We start from the raw sequence: 15,314 nt of genomic DNA on the forward strand, positions 1-15,314 counted from the left end.
ACCAAAAGGCAAAAATAAGAAGGGAAAAAAAAGTAAGACAAACAACCGGAAAAGGTAGACTGGGCATAGCACGCAGCTGGAATACACTTCGAGTGGACGACATCAGCTGTATAATGATAGAAAGAGGCAGGAGTCAGGAGACGGAGAGAAAGGGTCAGAGTTACTTTGTACAGTTTGTGATTTTAAATCGAAGAATCTTTTCTAGGAAAACTTTAGACTAGGAAGTCTTGCATATTCAAATTGATAGTATCTAGCATAGCTTGCAAACAAATATATGCATTATGTATATCTTCACTTCTATGTCAACTGATTTCACATGCTAACTATCTAAACGTTTAGAAGAGCTTAGAGAGCTAATAGAACGATAAATTGACTCAGTTTCTTCTTATGTACTATATCTATCTAGCTACATAGCTAGCTATAGCTGCTTAAACTTTTATCTATCTCTCTCTTTATCTCTCTACACATCCATCTATTTACCTATCTATCTATATCTATATTTTCATCCATCACTCTAGATAGCGGTCCAACCATATCTAAATTTTTCTATCTATCCAAAAATCTGTGTATGTAACTATCTAACCATATACATATTTACTCATTTATCTCTCTAGCGACCCATCTTGTCATCCATCCATCTCTGCATTTATCCATTCACATATCTATGCGTCTAATCCATATATCTTTCTATCTATCCATCTATCTATATACATAAATATTTATGATTCCTCCATCGATCTATATACCTACATCTACATATGTATCTATCTCTATCTATCTATCTATCAACTTATCCATCTATTCATTTCATTCTTTCGCTCTATATATTCATGTAGCTCATATCTATCTACACCTACTTATATATCTACTGTAACACTCAGACCGCCTCTTCTTGAGAACGTTACATAGTTCATCAAAAATCTCATATTACTCGGCCATGAAAAGCGCATTGAGCAAAGGAATGCGCACACTGGCAAAGTAATCGGATTCCCATGCATGAGCCCAAAAGGCGAAGGCGGTGGTGGTGGCACTTGGAGCTGCGATAACGAGCTGTATGAAAGGGGGCAGAGCCAACAGACGGGGGAAGAGAGGACGCAGAGGGCGACAGTAGCTGTAGCTCTGCCATTGCCAATGCCAATGCCAGTGCCATAGCTCGTAAATTTGCGCTTTTGCCAGAACCCGAAAAAAAAGTAGCAGAGCATAGAAAATCAGACGAACTGAGGCGAAAAACCAAATGCCACGCCCACACCCATACACTTAAGGGGGCTGCTGCTGCTGCTGCTGCTGTTGGATTTTTGTCTCCAGCGCTTCCTGTGGCCGGGCGTCAGCAATTTCGTTGCGGAAATCATTGGCCAGGAGCCGGCAGCAGCAGGACTAGCTAGTGATGGCTCTTCAGGCCGCATGCTGTGCCTTTTCACACGATAAACTCCGCTGTTTAACTCGTTGGCCATTTATTTGGGCCAAGCAGCCAAGCAGCAGCCAAAATACTGTAGGCTGTTATCAAATTCAATTACCTAAAGCCGGAAATGCGTTTGCCTCGGCCATAAAACTGACGCCCCAAAAGATGACTCAAGATGTGCCATTTAGATACGAGATTTTTTCCCCCGGCCGGAAAAGGTGTTTGCAATAACAGCGCCAAGAAAAAAGACGAAGGCCTAAAGCTGCGATGTCTTAACTAAAAGCAGGAAGCAAAACCCAGCCTAGGGGCTCTACAGTCAGCGAAAAATGGGGGCTATAACTCAACTAGGGTCTGCTGCTGCGTAAGACGAGAGGCGAGGCACAACAATTAGGTCTAGACAGTCAAGAGACTCGGATATATATGAAATTCCATAAAGCTGTAGCTCACTTCAGTTAGGTCTCATTGAAAAGAGTTAAGGGAAGAGCTAGTTATAAAAACCCAGACTCTGTCAGCTTCACTCGAAAAGGGCCTTGGGTCAACTAGTTTGAATTAATCAGAAGAGCTACACATTTCTTTTTCTTTAGGTCTTATCTTTCATTTAGATCTAGAATATAGTCTAGAGATAGAGAGAAGAACATGAAAAGTGGATAGTCTCAAGAAAACATTTTTATAGTTTTTGACTTGGGAATCTTAGAACAGACTCTCAGTCCATAGTACACGGTAAAGCGACAAGTAACTAAACTTAGAGTCTAAAGTGATCTAGCCCTTAAAAAAAGGGCAACCTTTTAACTAGCTACAACATGGTAACTAAAGAACTAGGCTTAGACAGAAGGTCTTAACAGAGTGAATAACATACCAGTAGAAGGGGATGCTATCCATACTCATGACTCGACAAACCTTAACTTTAAATATGCCAACAAGTCAACTATTTAGAATGAGAAACACGAATCAAGCCTCAAATTTTACAATATTGTAACTAAACAAAAACAACAGCCAAATTAGTTCCAAGTTCAAGAGTCAAACCCAAAACAGAGTTCGTTCCTAGAGTCTCACCCGCTAGCAGAGCTCTAGCCCATCGCTTGGATAATCTCATTTCTGGCTGCGTGTAATTAAAGCTTGTAACTTTTAATTACCATAGCCGAGCTTGCTGTCCAGCGAATGTTGCTTTGCTGCTGACTGGCTGCTGCTGTGTGGCATGTGCATAACTTGCCACAGTCAGTGGCTCCAAGCTCTGGTCCGTTGACCACATAAACCACGAGAGCCCAAACGACTCTGGGCAAAAATGCCAACAGCACGATTAATGAGCACATCTGGGCCAAGAGGGGGACGTGGAAGATGGTCAGAATGTCCATGCGAACCAATTTGGCAGGAAATATAAACATTTAATACATATAGCTGAAAGCACTTGCGTCCCTCTCACACCATAGATGAGAATGAGCTGGGAAATTGTTGAGGTCTGGCAACGCTGGCTGACAATTTCGAGTAGTTGTGGGCACATATATATACTCACTTTTTGGAACTGCTCCTGCAAACGCAGCAGCGCGCCTTCAATCTCAATCATTCGCCTTTCCAATAACAAATCCTGCAAAAGAACAACAAAAAGAAAGAAACGCAAACTGAAGAACAAAATGCAAAGATTTTTGTTGTTGTTGGCAACGATATCGAAGCAAATCCAATAAGAAAAGCTATAGATGATGTAGCAGTGCGATTGAGAGTGAAAGTGCCAGGTGTGTGTGTGTGTGTGGGTGAGTGGATGTGTGTGGATAGATGACCAATTTAACCAATGAGGCGTATGCGTAATATATTCTTATATATTTCTATATGCATATGTAGGTGTGTGGGTGTGTGTGTGTGTGTAAGCGACTATTAACCAAAGATTTTAAATTATAAACAACAGATTATAATAATAATTAGCTAAAAGCTGTTACACATTTGACATGTAGTTAATAGAGTAGAGAACTATAAACTACACTCATATATCTATATCTAGAGATAACATTTTGTTAGCCATAAACTGTTTGTTAACAAGGCTGAGCAGCACCTTAACTCGTTCAGTTCCAGTCAATCATTGATAACAAATTTGTCTGTCAAAATTATAGCACACTAATTAACAATCGATGAGGCAATCGTTAAACAAGATATACAACCATATCGTAATTCCATAGCAATAGAGCTAATGGAACTGACTGTTCAGACTGTGGACAGTCGCTTAAGCATATTATCAATCTATAAACATATTATTTGAAGTTTTCTCTAAACTGTTCTGACATTGACAAGCCGTTGACAATCAGCTTTAGTTTGTTGTCTCGAGTTAGTCTCATTCACAGATCTGTGTCTGAAATTTAAGAGACACTTGAAGCTCTTGAACTTGAACATGTTGTTAAGCTATTTAACTGGCAGTTAATATTGGCAAATCCTCTTGGCATTGACGTAGCTATAAATCAGAATAGATACATTTAGCTCTAGCAAAAAACATTTTGCATTAACTTGACTCACATTTTATAGCTTAGCTGTTGGTTTAACAAGTTCTTAAATCGCAGTTAATCATTGTCCGGAAAACATTGTCATAGGAAAGCAAACAGCTTAAAATGTTCCTTTAAAAGCTACAGCTGTCAGCTGTCGTATCGATAATAATCGATAATACATTGACTGTCAAAATACTGAATTTATAATTAAAAGTTTCGTTTTTTTAATTGACAAGCACAAAAAGAAATAGCTCACACCTCTAAACTCAACCTCAATTCGAAGTTGCTGGCCTAAGAATGTATTTTTCAGCTTCAAAAATAATATAAAAATTTTTCCAAATTTTTTTCAACTTCGAAAACAATTTAAAAATTTATCAAAGCTTTGCAAGTGAGCAAATTTTGTTATGAAATATCACTGAGCGATAAATTAACTTGAGCATTTTATTGATAAGTGCTGTCAGTTGCAACATCTCACCAAAGATAACGAGCTGCGAATGAGCTATTTATGAGCCAAATTACGGCTTTTATGTAGTTCGACTAAATGCGGGTCTAAGATAACGAACGAGCTGTAATTGAACTGTTGCTAAACTTGGCTTATCGACTGCATTTTTATCGAGGCGACAAAGCGGCGTTGCCACACAATTGCAATAGTTTTTGTATACCTTATAAGTGAGGTGAAACGGGTATATTGGTTTTATAAAACTTTTTTTGAAAATAATAAATAAATATGTTAGGGTATTTTGGTAGAGTATTAGGCAGTCATGGCCAGCAATTGCAACATTCTTAACTGATTGTAATTTAACCAACGTGAACTTTAAGTGGAGCATGAGAAAATTAATTCGAAAATAATAAAAAATTTAAATTAATTTACGAGCAAATGAATTTATTTGGATATTTTGTAACTTTTGCATTCGCACGCGATGCGAAGGTCTGGGACTCGACTCGGAATTGATTTTGCAGGTGTGCGAGGCCCATAATTCAGTCGAGTGTGGCATGCAACAGCCACAGCAACAGCCACAGCAATAGCAGCGACAGTGCAGCACGAACAAAGCAAAGGCACTTGCATAGCAGAGCGATCTATCTATGACTTGTTTTGGATAGGTTCCCCCACTTGGCTGCCTATATAAGTTCTCAGCTGGGTGGGCGTCAGCAGGAAGTTGGAATGACAGTCTCATAATTGGAATTGGAGTTGGAGTTGGAGTCAGAGTTGGAGTTGGAGTTTCCACTGGAGTTGAAGCTATTTTATGAGCCTTTGTCACCCAGCAAGCCAGCGAGTCAACTTTCAGCCTATTAGTCGGGAGAGTCCAGCGGTTTTTTAGGCGCTAGACAAAGTAGCGACCACAAAAAAAAATTTTAAATGGGATCGTAAAAACAAATGTTAAACAGCAGTTCGAATAGAGAAATGAAGAGAGAGACAGATACATAGAGAGAGAAAGGGAGAGACACACATAGAGACAATCAGACATATCGTAAAACATATTTTGCTTTGAGCACTAAAAATTAGTCGAATGGAAGTTGTAAAAATCTAATTGTTATAGCTAGAAAAAATAGATAAATATATATACATATATATACAAAAATGTATATGTATATATTGTTTTTTGGTGTGAAGAAAATTAATAAATGCCAAAAGGCTGTACCAGCCAGCGAGGGCAGTTAGAGAAATCAAGCAAACAAAATAAGTCAAATCATAAAAAATTAATTTATATATACCATGTTTATACTTATGTATTGCTAGTTGTAGCTATTTGTCATACCACCCTCGTTTGCACATATTTCTGTACTATTTGTATGCCAGATTGAGCCTGGCTAGATGCATGATTCAGCCATGATTTGTGGCAGGAAATTACGCAGACGTCGAGTGGGTTAAGTGGAGTCCATTTCAGAGCCATAAAAGACTTATAAGGCAGAGATATACATATACATATATAAGTATATATATACACATAGTCCAAGTGAGATCGTTTTGTTATAAATGGGCCGCTTGATAAATACTAATGCGTGTCTAACCTATTTAAAGCGTATGTAACATATACTTATATACATACATATATCCACAAATATATAAAACCCGCTTATCTGAACAATATAAAACTGTTGTTGTCGAGTGTGTGCGATGGCTTGAAAAATAAAAAAATAACTAAAGCTTCAGCTATATATCACTAGTGACTCTGACATGCTAGAGTGCATAGCTGAAGAAGTAGCTGTGGGTGAACTAAGAGATACCCTGTAATCTGAGCTGAAGTGGAGACCAATTTGAAACATACATAAGATATATATATAGAGAGAAAGAGAGAGAGGAAGAGAGAGTAAGTGAGTGAGAGAGAGAGAAAGGGCGAGAGACAGTAAGAGATAGTGACTGATTGAGGGAGTAAGAGAGAGAGAGAGACAGAGAGAGAGAGAGAGAGAGGGAGAGAGAGAGAGTGACAAATACAAGTACAGAGATAGTAAATGAATGTAAAATAGAGATAGAGACCATATATAGAGAAAAAGAGATTCTACAAAAGAGATTATATAGGGAAGAAAGAGATTCTCCCTTTCTTATTAGACAGCGAAGTCAAGGCATAGGCAACAAGAGATAGAGAGAGCTAGTATATGACATACATAGAGAGAGAGAGAGAGAGAGAGAGAGAGAGAGAGACAGAGACAGTTACAAGTAAGTGGACATCCCTTATAACGTCTTCTATGCCGTCAGTCGACTACAGGGTATACGCATAGCTATGTTACTTATACTTCGCTTTATTGCCTCGCGCATACACACACTCAGCAGAACAAAGGCAACGATTGCTGTCTGCTGCGCATGTGCAACTGCAACTTGCAACTGCATTCGCCACAGCCAAGTGGCAACTGGCAACAGCTGAGCCAACCCGCCAGCCAGCCAGCCAGTCAGCCATTCAGCCAGCAAGCGAAACTGAAACCAAAAACGTTGCGAATCCAAAGCTGGCAAATAAATAAACAAACAAAGATTCAAGGGGCAGATCGATGCGGCAGGGGCAGGTGCCGAAGACGAAGTGCAAACGTTGCACATAAATTGCCGCACGTTCAATGAACTTTTTATGCGTCGAGCCCATGGCATAGTGTATCAAATGGGGTATATTAGTTGTTGAATACGAGCAGGTGGATGAAAGCATAAAGAAAAGTTATAGAGATTTCATGAGGGGAGAAGCTTGAAGAGCTGGAGAGTAAATAATTGATTTCTATAGTGAATACCGTATGGTGAATATCGTATGCCAAACATAGTATAAGGAATATCGTATGCCAAATAGTGTGAATATCGTATACAGTGTTGAATATTGTAAATGGAATGACAAATATCGGGAACCAAACATTGTGTCCGAATATCGTAAGCAAAATATTGAGTGCTGAACATCGTATGCCAAACATAGTATAAGGAAAATATTGTGAATATCGTAAACAGAATGCTGAATAACGTATATAGAATATCAAGAATATCGTATGCTAAATATCGTGTAACTTGTATCATATGAGTCACATATTAATAATTTATGATGGTATGTACATATAACAAATATTATGCTCACTTATTATGCATAGCAGTTGCAGGGTATTACCTAGTCGAGCAACTTCTGCTTGCAGCACTTTAGTTCAATCAGACGTCGCAGAAATGCAACTGCAGCCGCGCAGAGAACGTGACTGGGTTCTGATGACAGGGCGCTGGGATGCAGACAGAGTTGATGCAGCAGTAACTGCAACAGCAGCAGGTCCATTGTATGCGAGCGGCATAATCAAGATGCCATTTAGAGAGAGAGAGAGAGGGAGCAGCTGCTGCAGCAGCCATCTGTGAGTGGGTGTTGCCATTTGAAGAAAGCAAGAGAGAGAGAGAGAGAGGGAGAGGGGAGAGGGCAGAGTGAGAAGAGCTGCTCAACATGTGTGGCAATCAATACAGACGCTGCATTTGTCCCACTGTGCGGGCCAGGCTTAAAGACAGCTTCAATTAGCAGCCAGCAGCCATCAGGCATCAGCCAGCTGCCTGCTGGGCCGCTTCTAAGAGTCACGAGATTTCTGAGAAACATTACACGGCATGGCTCAGCTCTGTCCTAAGCAATTTTACATAGGCGCAGATTCTCGGATGCGCGGAGCTCATTTGCAGCTGCTTATGGGGCCAGGCCAGGTTGGCCACGTTCCACGGCTGGCAGAGGTGGCCATAAATCAAGTGGACCAGTGCGCGCCTGCGCCATAGTTAGCGCTATTAAAGCGTCACGGAAGTCGAAACGTGATCGCATAAACCTCATGCTCGAACATCCAAAGTTTTATGGGAACGCTTAGCTAAACACGCTCATGGGAAACGCGAGAGCAAACCAATGCCAAAACGAGCCGCAATTGGCCATAACAGTCAAGTGGAGCTGCACAACAGCTGAGAAATGCGGCTGAAAATGCAGCCGAACAGCTGACGTTGATTTGGCATCGATGAAGGTGTCAGTCGGAATGAAGAGGTTCAGGTTGAGGTGTGGCAAATGCAAAGCGATGGGAGTGAATGCTATGAATGATGGCTAGTGAGAAATGAATCATTCAGAATGATTGCGAATGGTGGACATATCTCTTATTAGGAATAAAAGAGAATGATGTAGCTGAGCAATTACTGGAATTTCTATCATTCAGAATGATAAGATCAAAAAGTCTATAATTCTGAATACTACTCAATGATATCACATATGGACGATTCTATTATTTTGAATGATAGGGAGTGGCTAGTTGAAACTTAGCAAAAGGAGGGGGACCCATAGAATGATATAAGTTATTGTGAATGATAGATACTCCAATGATGCTCCGTCTAAAGTCTATCCTTCAGAATAATTGTGAGTGAAGTCCAAATATAAATGACCTAGAATTATCTCACCTATTAGCAATTTAATAACTCGGAATAATATTCAGTGATGAGTAGGAAAAGTCAGTGGAATTAGGAATGCCAGACTTCATACACAATGATCTGCCTTATATAACCCTAAAATCAAAATCTTGCTATGAACAATCTTGAAAATGACGTAAGCTCTACTTAAAATATGTCATTCAAAAGTCAAATGTGAATAACATTTGTGAATCATAGCGAATGATATAAACGCTGATCCCAGCTTCAGTCAGTGGCATCATTATATTTCACAAAGATGACCCAAATCTAAGTAAATAAAATACTTTCTAAAAAACTTCTGAAACTTTATTACATACACTCACCGAATGCGCATTTATCTATAAATCACGTTGTAAATCTTAAATATAACCTCAATTCTAAGCGTAATATGTAAAGCATAAGCGAAGAATCTGACGAGATGAAAGCAGGCCGCAGTTTTAATCACATTGAACATAAATCTTGCCACAGATCAAATCATGCAAAATGTTAAGAATGATGAGCTTAACCCTTGCTTCAAATGTTGCTAAAAATATCATGTAGGTTATCAGCAGCATTCTAAGCAGATGGTAAAACGCCGATAGAGATTCACTGATTTATGACCCAAACACATGAAAGATAGAGACACGCAGTTGAGGCTTGACTGGGGTATTTGAGACTCTAAACGTTCTGCTGGAGGGTCAAAGTGTTTGTTAAATTTTAACAGCAGATGGCAAAGCTGCGTGATAATGTGGGTAGTTAAACTGCATGTTAAAAGGGCAATTTTACTTTACTTGAGTTCAAAGCTAATAGACAAGCTAAGAATGTATTTTACATAAGAGTTAGGTAGTCAAAATTTAACAGCAGGTTAAAGTACTCATCAAGTAGAGTTTTAAGAAAATCCTATTGACAAATTGAAGCCGCAGGCTAAACTGCATGTTAAGGTTGCTTTGAGTGCAAACTCTGAGAGCGGCTTAAGCTATATGTTAGAGCTACATGTTAAAGCTGCTGCTAAATGCCACATCTGTCGAGTCGAGAAGCTAGTCATAACTCTACAAATTCTAGTCAAATTTGAAACAAAAGCTAATCACAATTATGCAGTCAACTCTGAGCAGCAGCTTTAACTGCATGTCAAAAGTGCATTCACATGCAGGAATTGTGACTCGCGTCAGTTTGTAGCTTCAAGTGGCTGCACTTCAGCTAATCTCAGTTCAGGTTCAAAGGGTGTTGCATGACAGGTTTTTCCGCACGCCAAGGAAAAGCACGACGGCGCCTTTCCCAGGCTAGCCCAATTGGCGTATGGATAGATGGGTGAGGGTTATACAAATGACAATAATGTATAGTTGAATGTTGTATAATGGGTCTGTAATTGCATTTGGGCGCTGCTACCAGGCTAAGCTGAGTTACGAGTTACGATTTACGAGTTACGAGCCAGCACCAGTGGTAGATTACTTTTCGATTTACATGGGGTATACTTTAACTACTGCAGACACTAACTCACCTTATCGCTGGCACGCTCCAGGCTGAGCGCCGGCTCGTGCTCCAGGGAGCGCGCCTGATGCACCAATTGGATTTTGCCCTGCGATATTTGTATATAGTTCGCTGGCGGCATTATATCGTGCACATCGTCCTTGTCATCCTCGTCGCAGTCCTTCTCGTTTTGCCTGCAACAATCAATTGGAAACATATATAAGTAATCAGAGAGACAGATAGAGAGAGAGAGAGAGAGAGAGAGAGAGAGCTTGATTAATGCCAGCTGACAGCCTTCAATTGCAGCCGCTGTGTCTGCAGCCAAAAACTTGCTCAACCAGCTTCCAGCTTCGAGCTTCGTCGCGTGGGCTGCCGATCGTATCGCATCGTCTGGTTGCATAGCTCAAAAATCTTGCCCAATGCTTATAATCCGGCACCGGCTCCGGCACCCCCAAAGAAGTGTCAAAATTATTGTTACAATTCGCCCAGCCAGCTGGCCGACAAACACACACACAAACACACACACACACTTGGAGCTCTCTAGCTGCTAATCTGGAGCATTGTGTTGCAACAGAAAACATATCTTCAAGTGCCTCAATAGGCACAGCTAAGTACATGAAGCCAATAATGCAATCGCACGAGACTGCACACTGATACGAAGCCAGGGGAACATGTGACGAAATCCAACAACAATCAAGCAAACAAATTTCAAGTTGTTAGCCTCAAGAGCTACTCGAGAAACCTAAAAGTATTGAGGAAATTTATATATAAATAAGCTTCATGGTAATATTTATAGCCATGAATTGGATAATAATACAGCTTTTTCTGCTATTCTTATGAAAAACTCTCTCCTCAAAAAATATATGAAAAGTTCAGCTGCATCTACTTAGCTCGCTTTCCACTCTACATTCTACATTTTGCACTCTACACATTCTATTTCCTACTAATCATTCTGCAGTCTCCATTCTCCGCTCTCCAATCGTCGCTTTCCATTCTCTACTCTACATGCTCTAGTCTCCACGCTCCGTTCTTCGCTTTTCACTGCTCACACTGCACTTTCCACTCTCCATTTTACATTCTACACTCTTTACTACTCTCTCCACTCAACGCTCTGCTTTTCTCTCTCCACTTTCTACTTTCCTTCCACTCCCAACTTTCAAATGTGCTCTACACTCTAATCCCAGCTGTTCATGATCAGCTCTTTATATTCAACTCTCCTCTCTCCACTATTCACTATCCTCTCTCCACTTTCCATTACCGCCACTTCCCTATTTCTCAATACGTATTCTCCATTCGCCTATCCATCCTACATTCTAAACTTTAACTCTCCAGTTTTCACTTCAAAATCTCCATTCTCCATAGTCTTTCTAGCCTTTTCTCCACTCAGCACTCAACACTCTCTACCCATAACTCTCCACTTTACGCTACACACTGTCCACAGTCTCCACTTGGCCACACTTTTTGCAAATTGTGCACCTGGCAGCACTGTGCCTTCTGACCATGTCAATCTCCCCCCGCCCCCTTGCGAATTGTTTGGCTGTCAGGCGTTGCCACCCTGTGTGGCACAATTGACGTGTTGACCCAATATTTGCAGCTGACAAAGATATCGATTATTGTTGCACCTGTGGAAAAGCAAGGAATATGCGTGCCACAGATATCCTAAGTTTCTATTTAGCATGTCCCCATAGCCACATGTCTGTGAACTGTGTCGGCCCCCAAAGCCAATTGCTAACAACAACTGCCACAGCAATAACAACAACAACAACAACAACAACAGGCAACAACAATTTGCTCGTTATTTCAAATTGAATTTGCGAGTTAAGTGCAAATAATTTGATAAAATTGGCACTTGGAGGCATTCGAGTGGGCAACAACGGCAACGGCAACGGCAACGGCAACTAGAGCTTCAACTCCAACTCCTGCTCCAGCTCCAGCTCCGACTCCAGCTTCGACTGTGGCCAAATGCTTTTGACTTGACTGCGTCCATTCAACCACATGCGAGCAATCCAGTTTTCTTTCGTTTTTCTCTTGGTTTTTGGTCAAGTCTAACGCTCAACTCTTTTGCTGCAAACGAGCGTCTAATAAATGAATGCCTCAAAATGTGCAAAGGAATGGGAATGAGCGACGTGTCAGATACCCTGTAGAAATTTTGAATATTTTAAAAATGAGACAATGATGAGAAAGCAGAATTTCTAAGGGATATACGCTAGAGGTTAGGAGATGATGAAGCTATTAAAGCTATATATTTTAAAGGGAGTAGAAATTGGCTTGCTCTCTGAAGGCCTAGACATTTTATAGCGTATAGATAAATAAAACATGTCATAGCGCAAGACAATTTATACAATTATGTATATTTGAAATCTCTTCAAGCTGATATATTGTTTTTATCGAACTTTAGCTATAAAAAAAAAAAAATTAAAAAAAAAATAAAAATAATAATTTTTAAAAATATACAAAGTATATTTGATTTGTTCTAATTGAGAATGGTCTAATCCATTAAATTTTTTTACAGCAGATAAGCTGTACTAGTATGTTGATAACTTATCGATAATGTGAACTTAATCGATAAATACAAATATAGAAAAAAAAAACAGCTTCATGCTATTTTCTACACTTCACATTTAATAATTAAAACCTATACGCCTCCACTGAGTCGTTTCTAATTTGTACAGGGTATTCTAAAACTTACAAGCAAATCGCACAAAATGTTTTCGTTTCGTATCGTGTCCGGCTGTCTGCGGCGAGTCGGACAGCTGAAGCAGCAGCCAAGTGGGCAGCGTCCAAGTGCGTTGCTTGTGTGTCTTTCGCTGCCTCCATATCATGCAACCATCTGTGGCAAGTTTTTCACTTTGCTTTTCAAATGCGGCCCACGTGCCGCTTCGCAGTTCTATGCGCCTTTGATTTATGATCATCAAATAAAGCAATCAAAATCAATTTAACTGTTATCAAACTAGCTGGACTTTGGCTTCGCATATGGTCGTACATACATATATCTACACATATATGTGTATATATATAAGTGACTCATGCTGTCAGCTTCTTCGCCTGCTTCGATCTGTGCTTGGGCCGTTGCAAACTTAATTAGCTGGCACATCAATGCCATTGGCGCAGTCAAAAGGTCAGCTAATGGCATTGCATTGACTTAATTAACAATCAGCTTTGTGGCATGCAACATGCAGCTACCCCACCCATGGCTCTACCGCCGCCTCTACCGCTTACTCAATTGTCTGTGCAATAGGTGCAAAGTGCAGACGTTGCACTTCAGGAATCTAATTTAGCGCCCGTGACTCATTGCCCATACTCGTTCCCATTCCCATACCCAATCCCAATCCCCGTCCCATTCTCGTTTTCATTTCCATTTCGAATTCGCTTCTGCCTTTTAAGGTGCAGTCGCAATGCCTGCGCCAGGGTATTTGCATTTCCATCAACTTTTGCTTCCGTTGGCGCATAAGTCATAAAAAAGATTTAGCATATATGTATATGTATATATCTACTAGTTAGTCGGAGCAGTTGCTATATAGAATGCTAATAGTTTATTACGATATTTATATTTTCCATCTCCAATTCTTACATCAATTGAATATTTAAGTTCTCTAAGTTTTTATATATTTTCGATATATCAATCAATCAATTAGCTTGATCTTCTTTATTTTTAGTTATGGGAACTGTTCCTAAATATTTACGAGTTCGTAAGTGTATTCTAGAGGTAGTTAAATAAATTGCTTGACCTAAAGAGTCACCTATAGTTGTTATAATTATTTTCCTTCCTTTCCTATAGCTGGCTGTCCTTTTCTAACTAATTTATATGCCTTAAATAGTGGCAGACAGATAAATTAATATATTTATATATAGTCATGATGTTCATTGAGTGTTGCACATTCGTCAAGCGCGCAATCATTTAAAGCTGAGGAAACAGCAGGAGCTGGAGCGGCATTCAGTCCATCCATCCATCCACTCGTCCATTCGTCCATTCGTCTGCTTGTCTTTCCGTCCGGTCATTCGGTTAATCCGGCTCGACTGTGCGGCACATTCGTTTACTGATTATGCGTTTTATGTGACGACCATAAATTTCCGCTGTCGCAGTTGCCACGCCCCCTTTCAAAGAACCGACCCCTCCCGTCATTTGCTTCTGTTTGCTGCTGTCGCTGCTGCTCCTCCTGCTGCTCCACCTCCTGCCTCTACTGCTGCTGCTGCTGCTGCTGCTGCTGCTGTCCGGCGCTTATCAATGGCCAGTTGCAGTTGGCATAAAAATAAATATTGCACAGAGTGAACAAAGAGGGGGCAGTGAGAGTGAGAGAGAGAGTAGACGACTACGTAATACTCGTTCGGGATATGATAGAGATACCATATATTGATTGGAAATACCATATAATATATAACTCAGGTATAGATTGTACGATTTTTAAGAGGCTTCGCATTTATGATTTCTGAGAGACTCTTTCAGTGTGACTCTAGCTTTTTAATTTTTACCCTACCATAAATTGCATACTCCTAAAGAAAGCCGAAAACATTCGAAATATCTGCAAAGCCAATATACTCGCGCCTTTCATGTGAGCCGGCATTCAAAGTAGCTGGAAACACTTTTGCCTTGCATTTAATGGCAATTTCTTTAGCTTTTTTTTAATGCAAGCTACAAATAAGCCCCATAAGGCGCTTACTACTTGAAGCTGACCGATGCCGCAGCCGAATTCGGCCTGTGACTGACCCGAAAGACCCTTAAAGGCAATTTATGGAAAGTAATTACAGCCTGCGTGGGTGTGGATGAGTGTGTGTGTGTGGAGCTCCAGCTGTAATTGGGGGAGCTACAGAGATAAGCAACATTTTATATATATAATTATAGCTAGAGTGGAATATAATAAATACTAAGCAGCTTTTAACTGCTTATGAGCGAGTGATGGACCTTGATGGAATTGAAGCTTAAGATTAACTAAATGTGCCAAGGAAATGGATGGATAAATAAAATACGAATGGGCAATGAGTGGAGTACTGAGTGAGATAAGCGGATCTTAAGAGTTTTGGCTTGACTCCTGTGGAATTATACACAGAATTCTTTCGTTATTATAATGATATAACATTTCATATAATTGTAATTCCTCGAATACCACAAGAGGTAGAGATTTCACAGTTACTATGTAGT

At 40.1% G+C, this 15,314-nt stretch overlaps 1 protein-coding gene across 4 annotated transcripts in view; it reads right to left on the reverse strand.

The window, feature by feature from the left end:
• Window positions 1–15,314, reverse strand: part of LOC108616354 (uncharacterized) — a 67,095-nt gene that overhangs the window by 17,726 nt on the left and 34,055 nt on the right. For 2 of the 4 annotated variants that reach the window (XM_018011495.2, XM_018011492.2), the window contains exons 3-4: window positions 10,209–10,371; window positions 2,910–2,981 (exon numbers count right to left, since the gene is read on the reverse strand). In XM_018011495.2, the coding sequence (XP_017866984.2) occupies window positions 2,910–2,981; window positions 10,209–10,371 (235 nt within the window). The remainder of the gene's footprint in view (window positions 1–2,909; window positions 2,982–10,208; window positions 10,372–15,314) is intronic. The other 2 variants (XM_018011496.2, XM_018011494.2) reach the window with 1 other exon arrangement.

The sequence above is a fragment of the Drosophila arizonae genome, chromosome 5, assembly GCF_054131065.1.
Source record: "Drosophila arizonae isolate 15081-1271.41 chromosome 5, UAZ_ARI_1.0, whole genome shotgun sequence".
Lineage (NCBI taxonomy): Eukaryota > Metazoa > Arthropoda > Insecta > Diptera > Drosophilidae > Drosophila > Drosophila arizonae.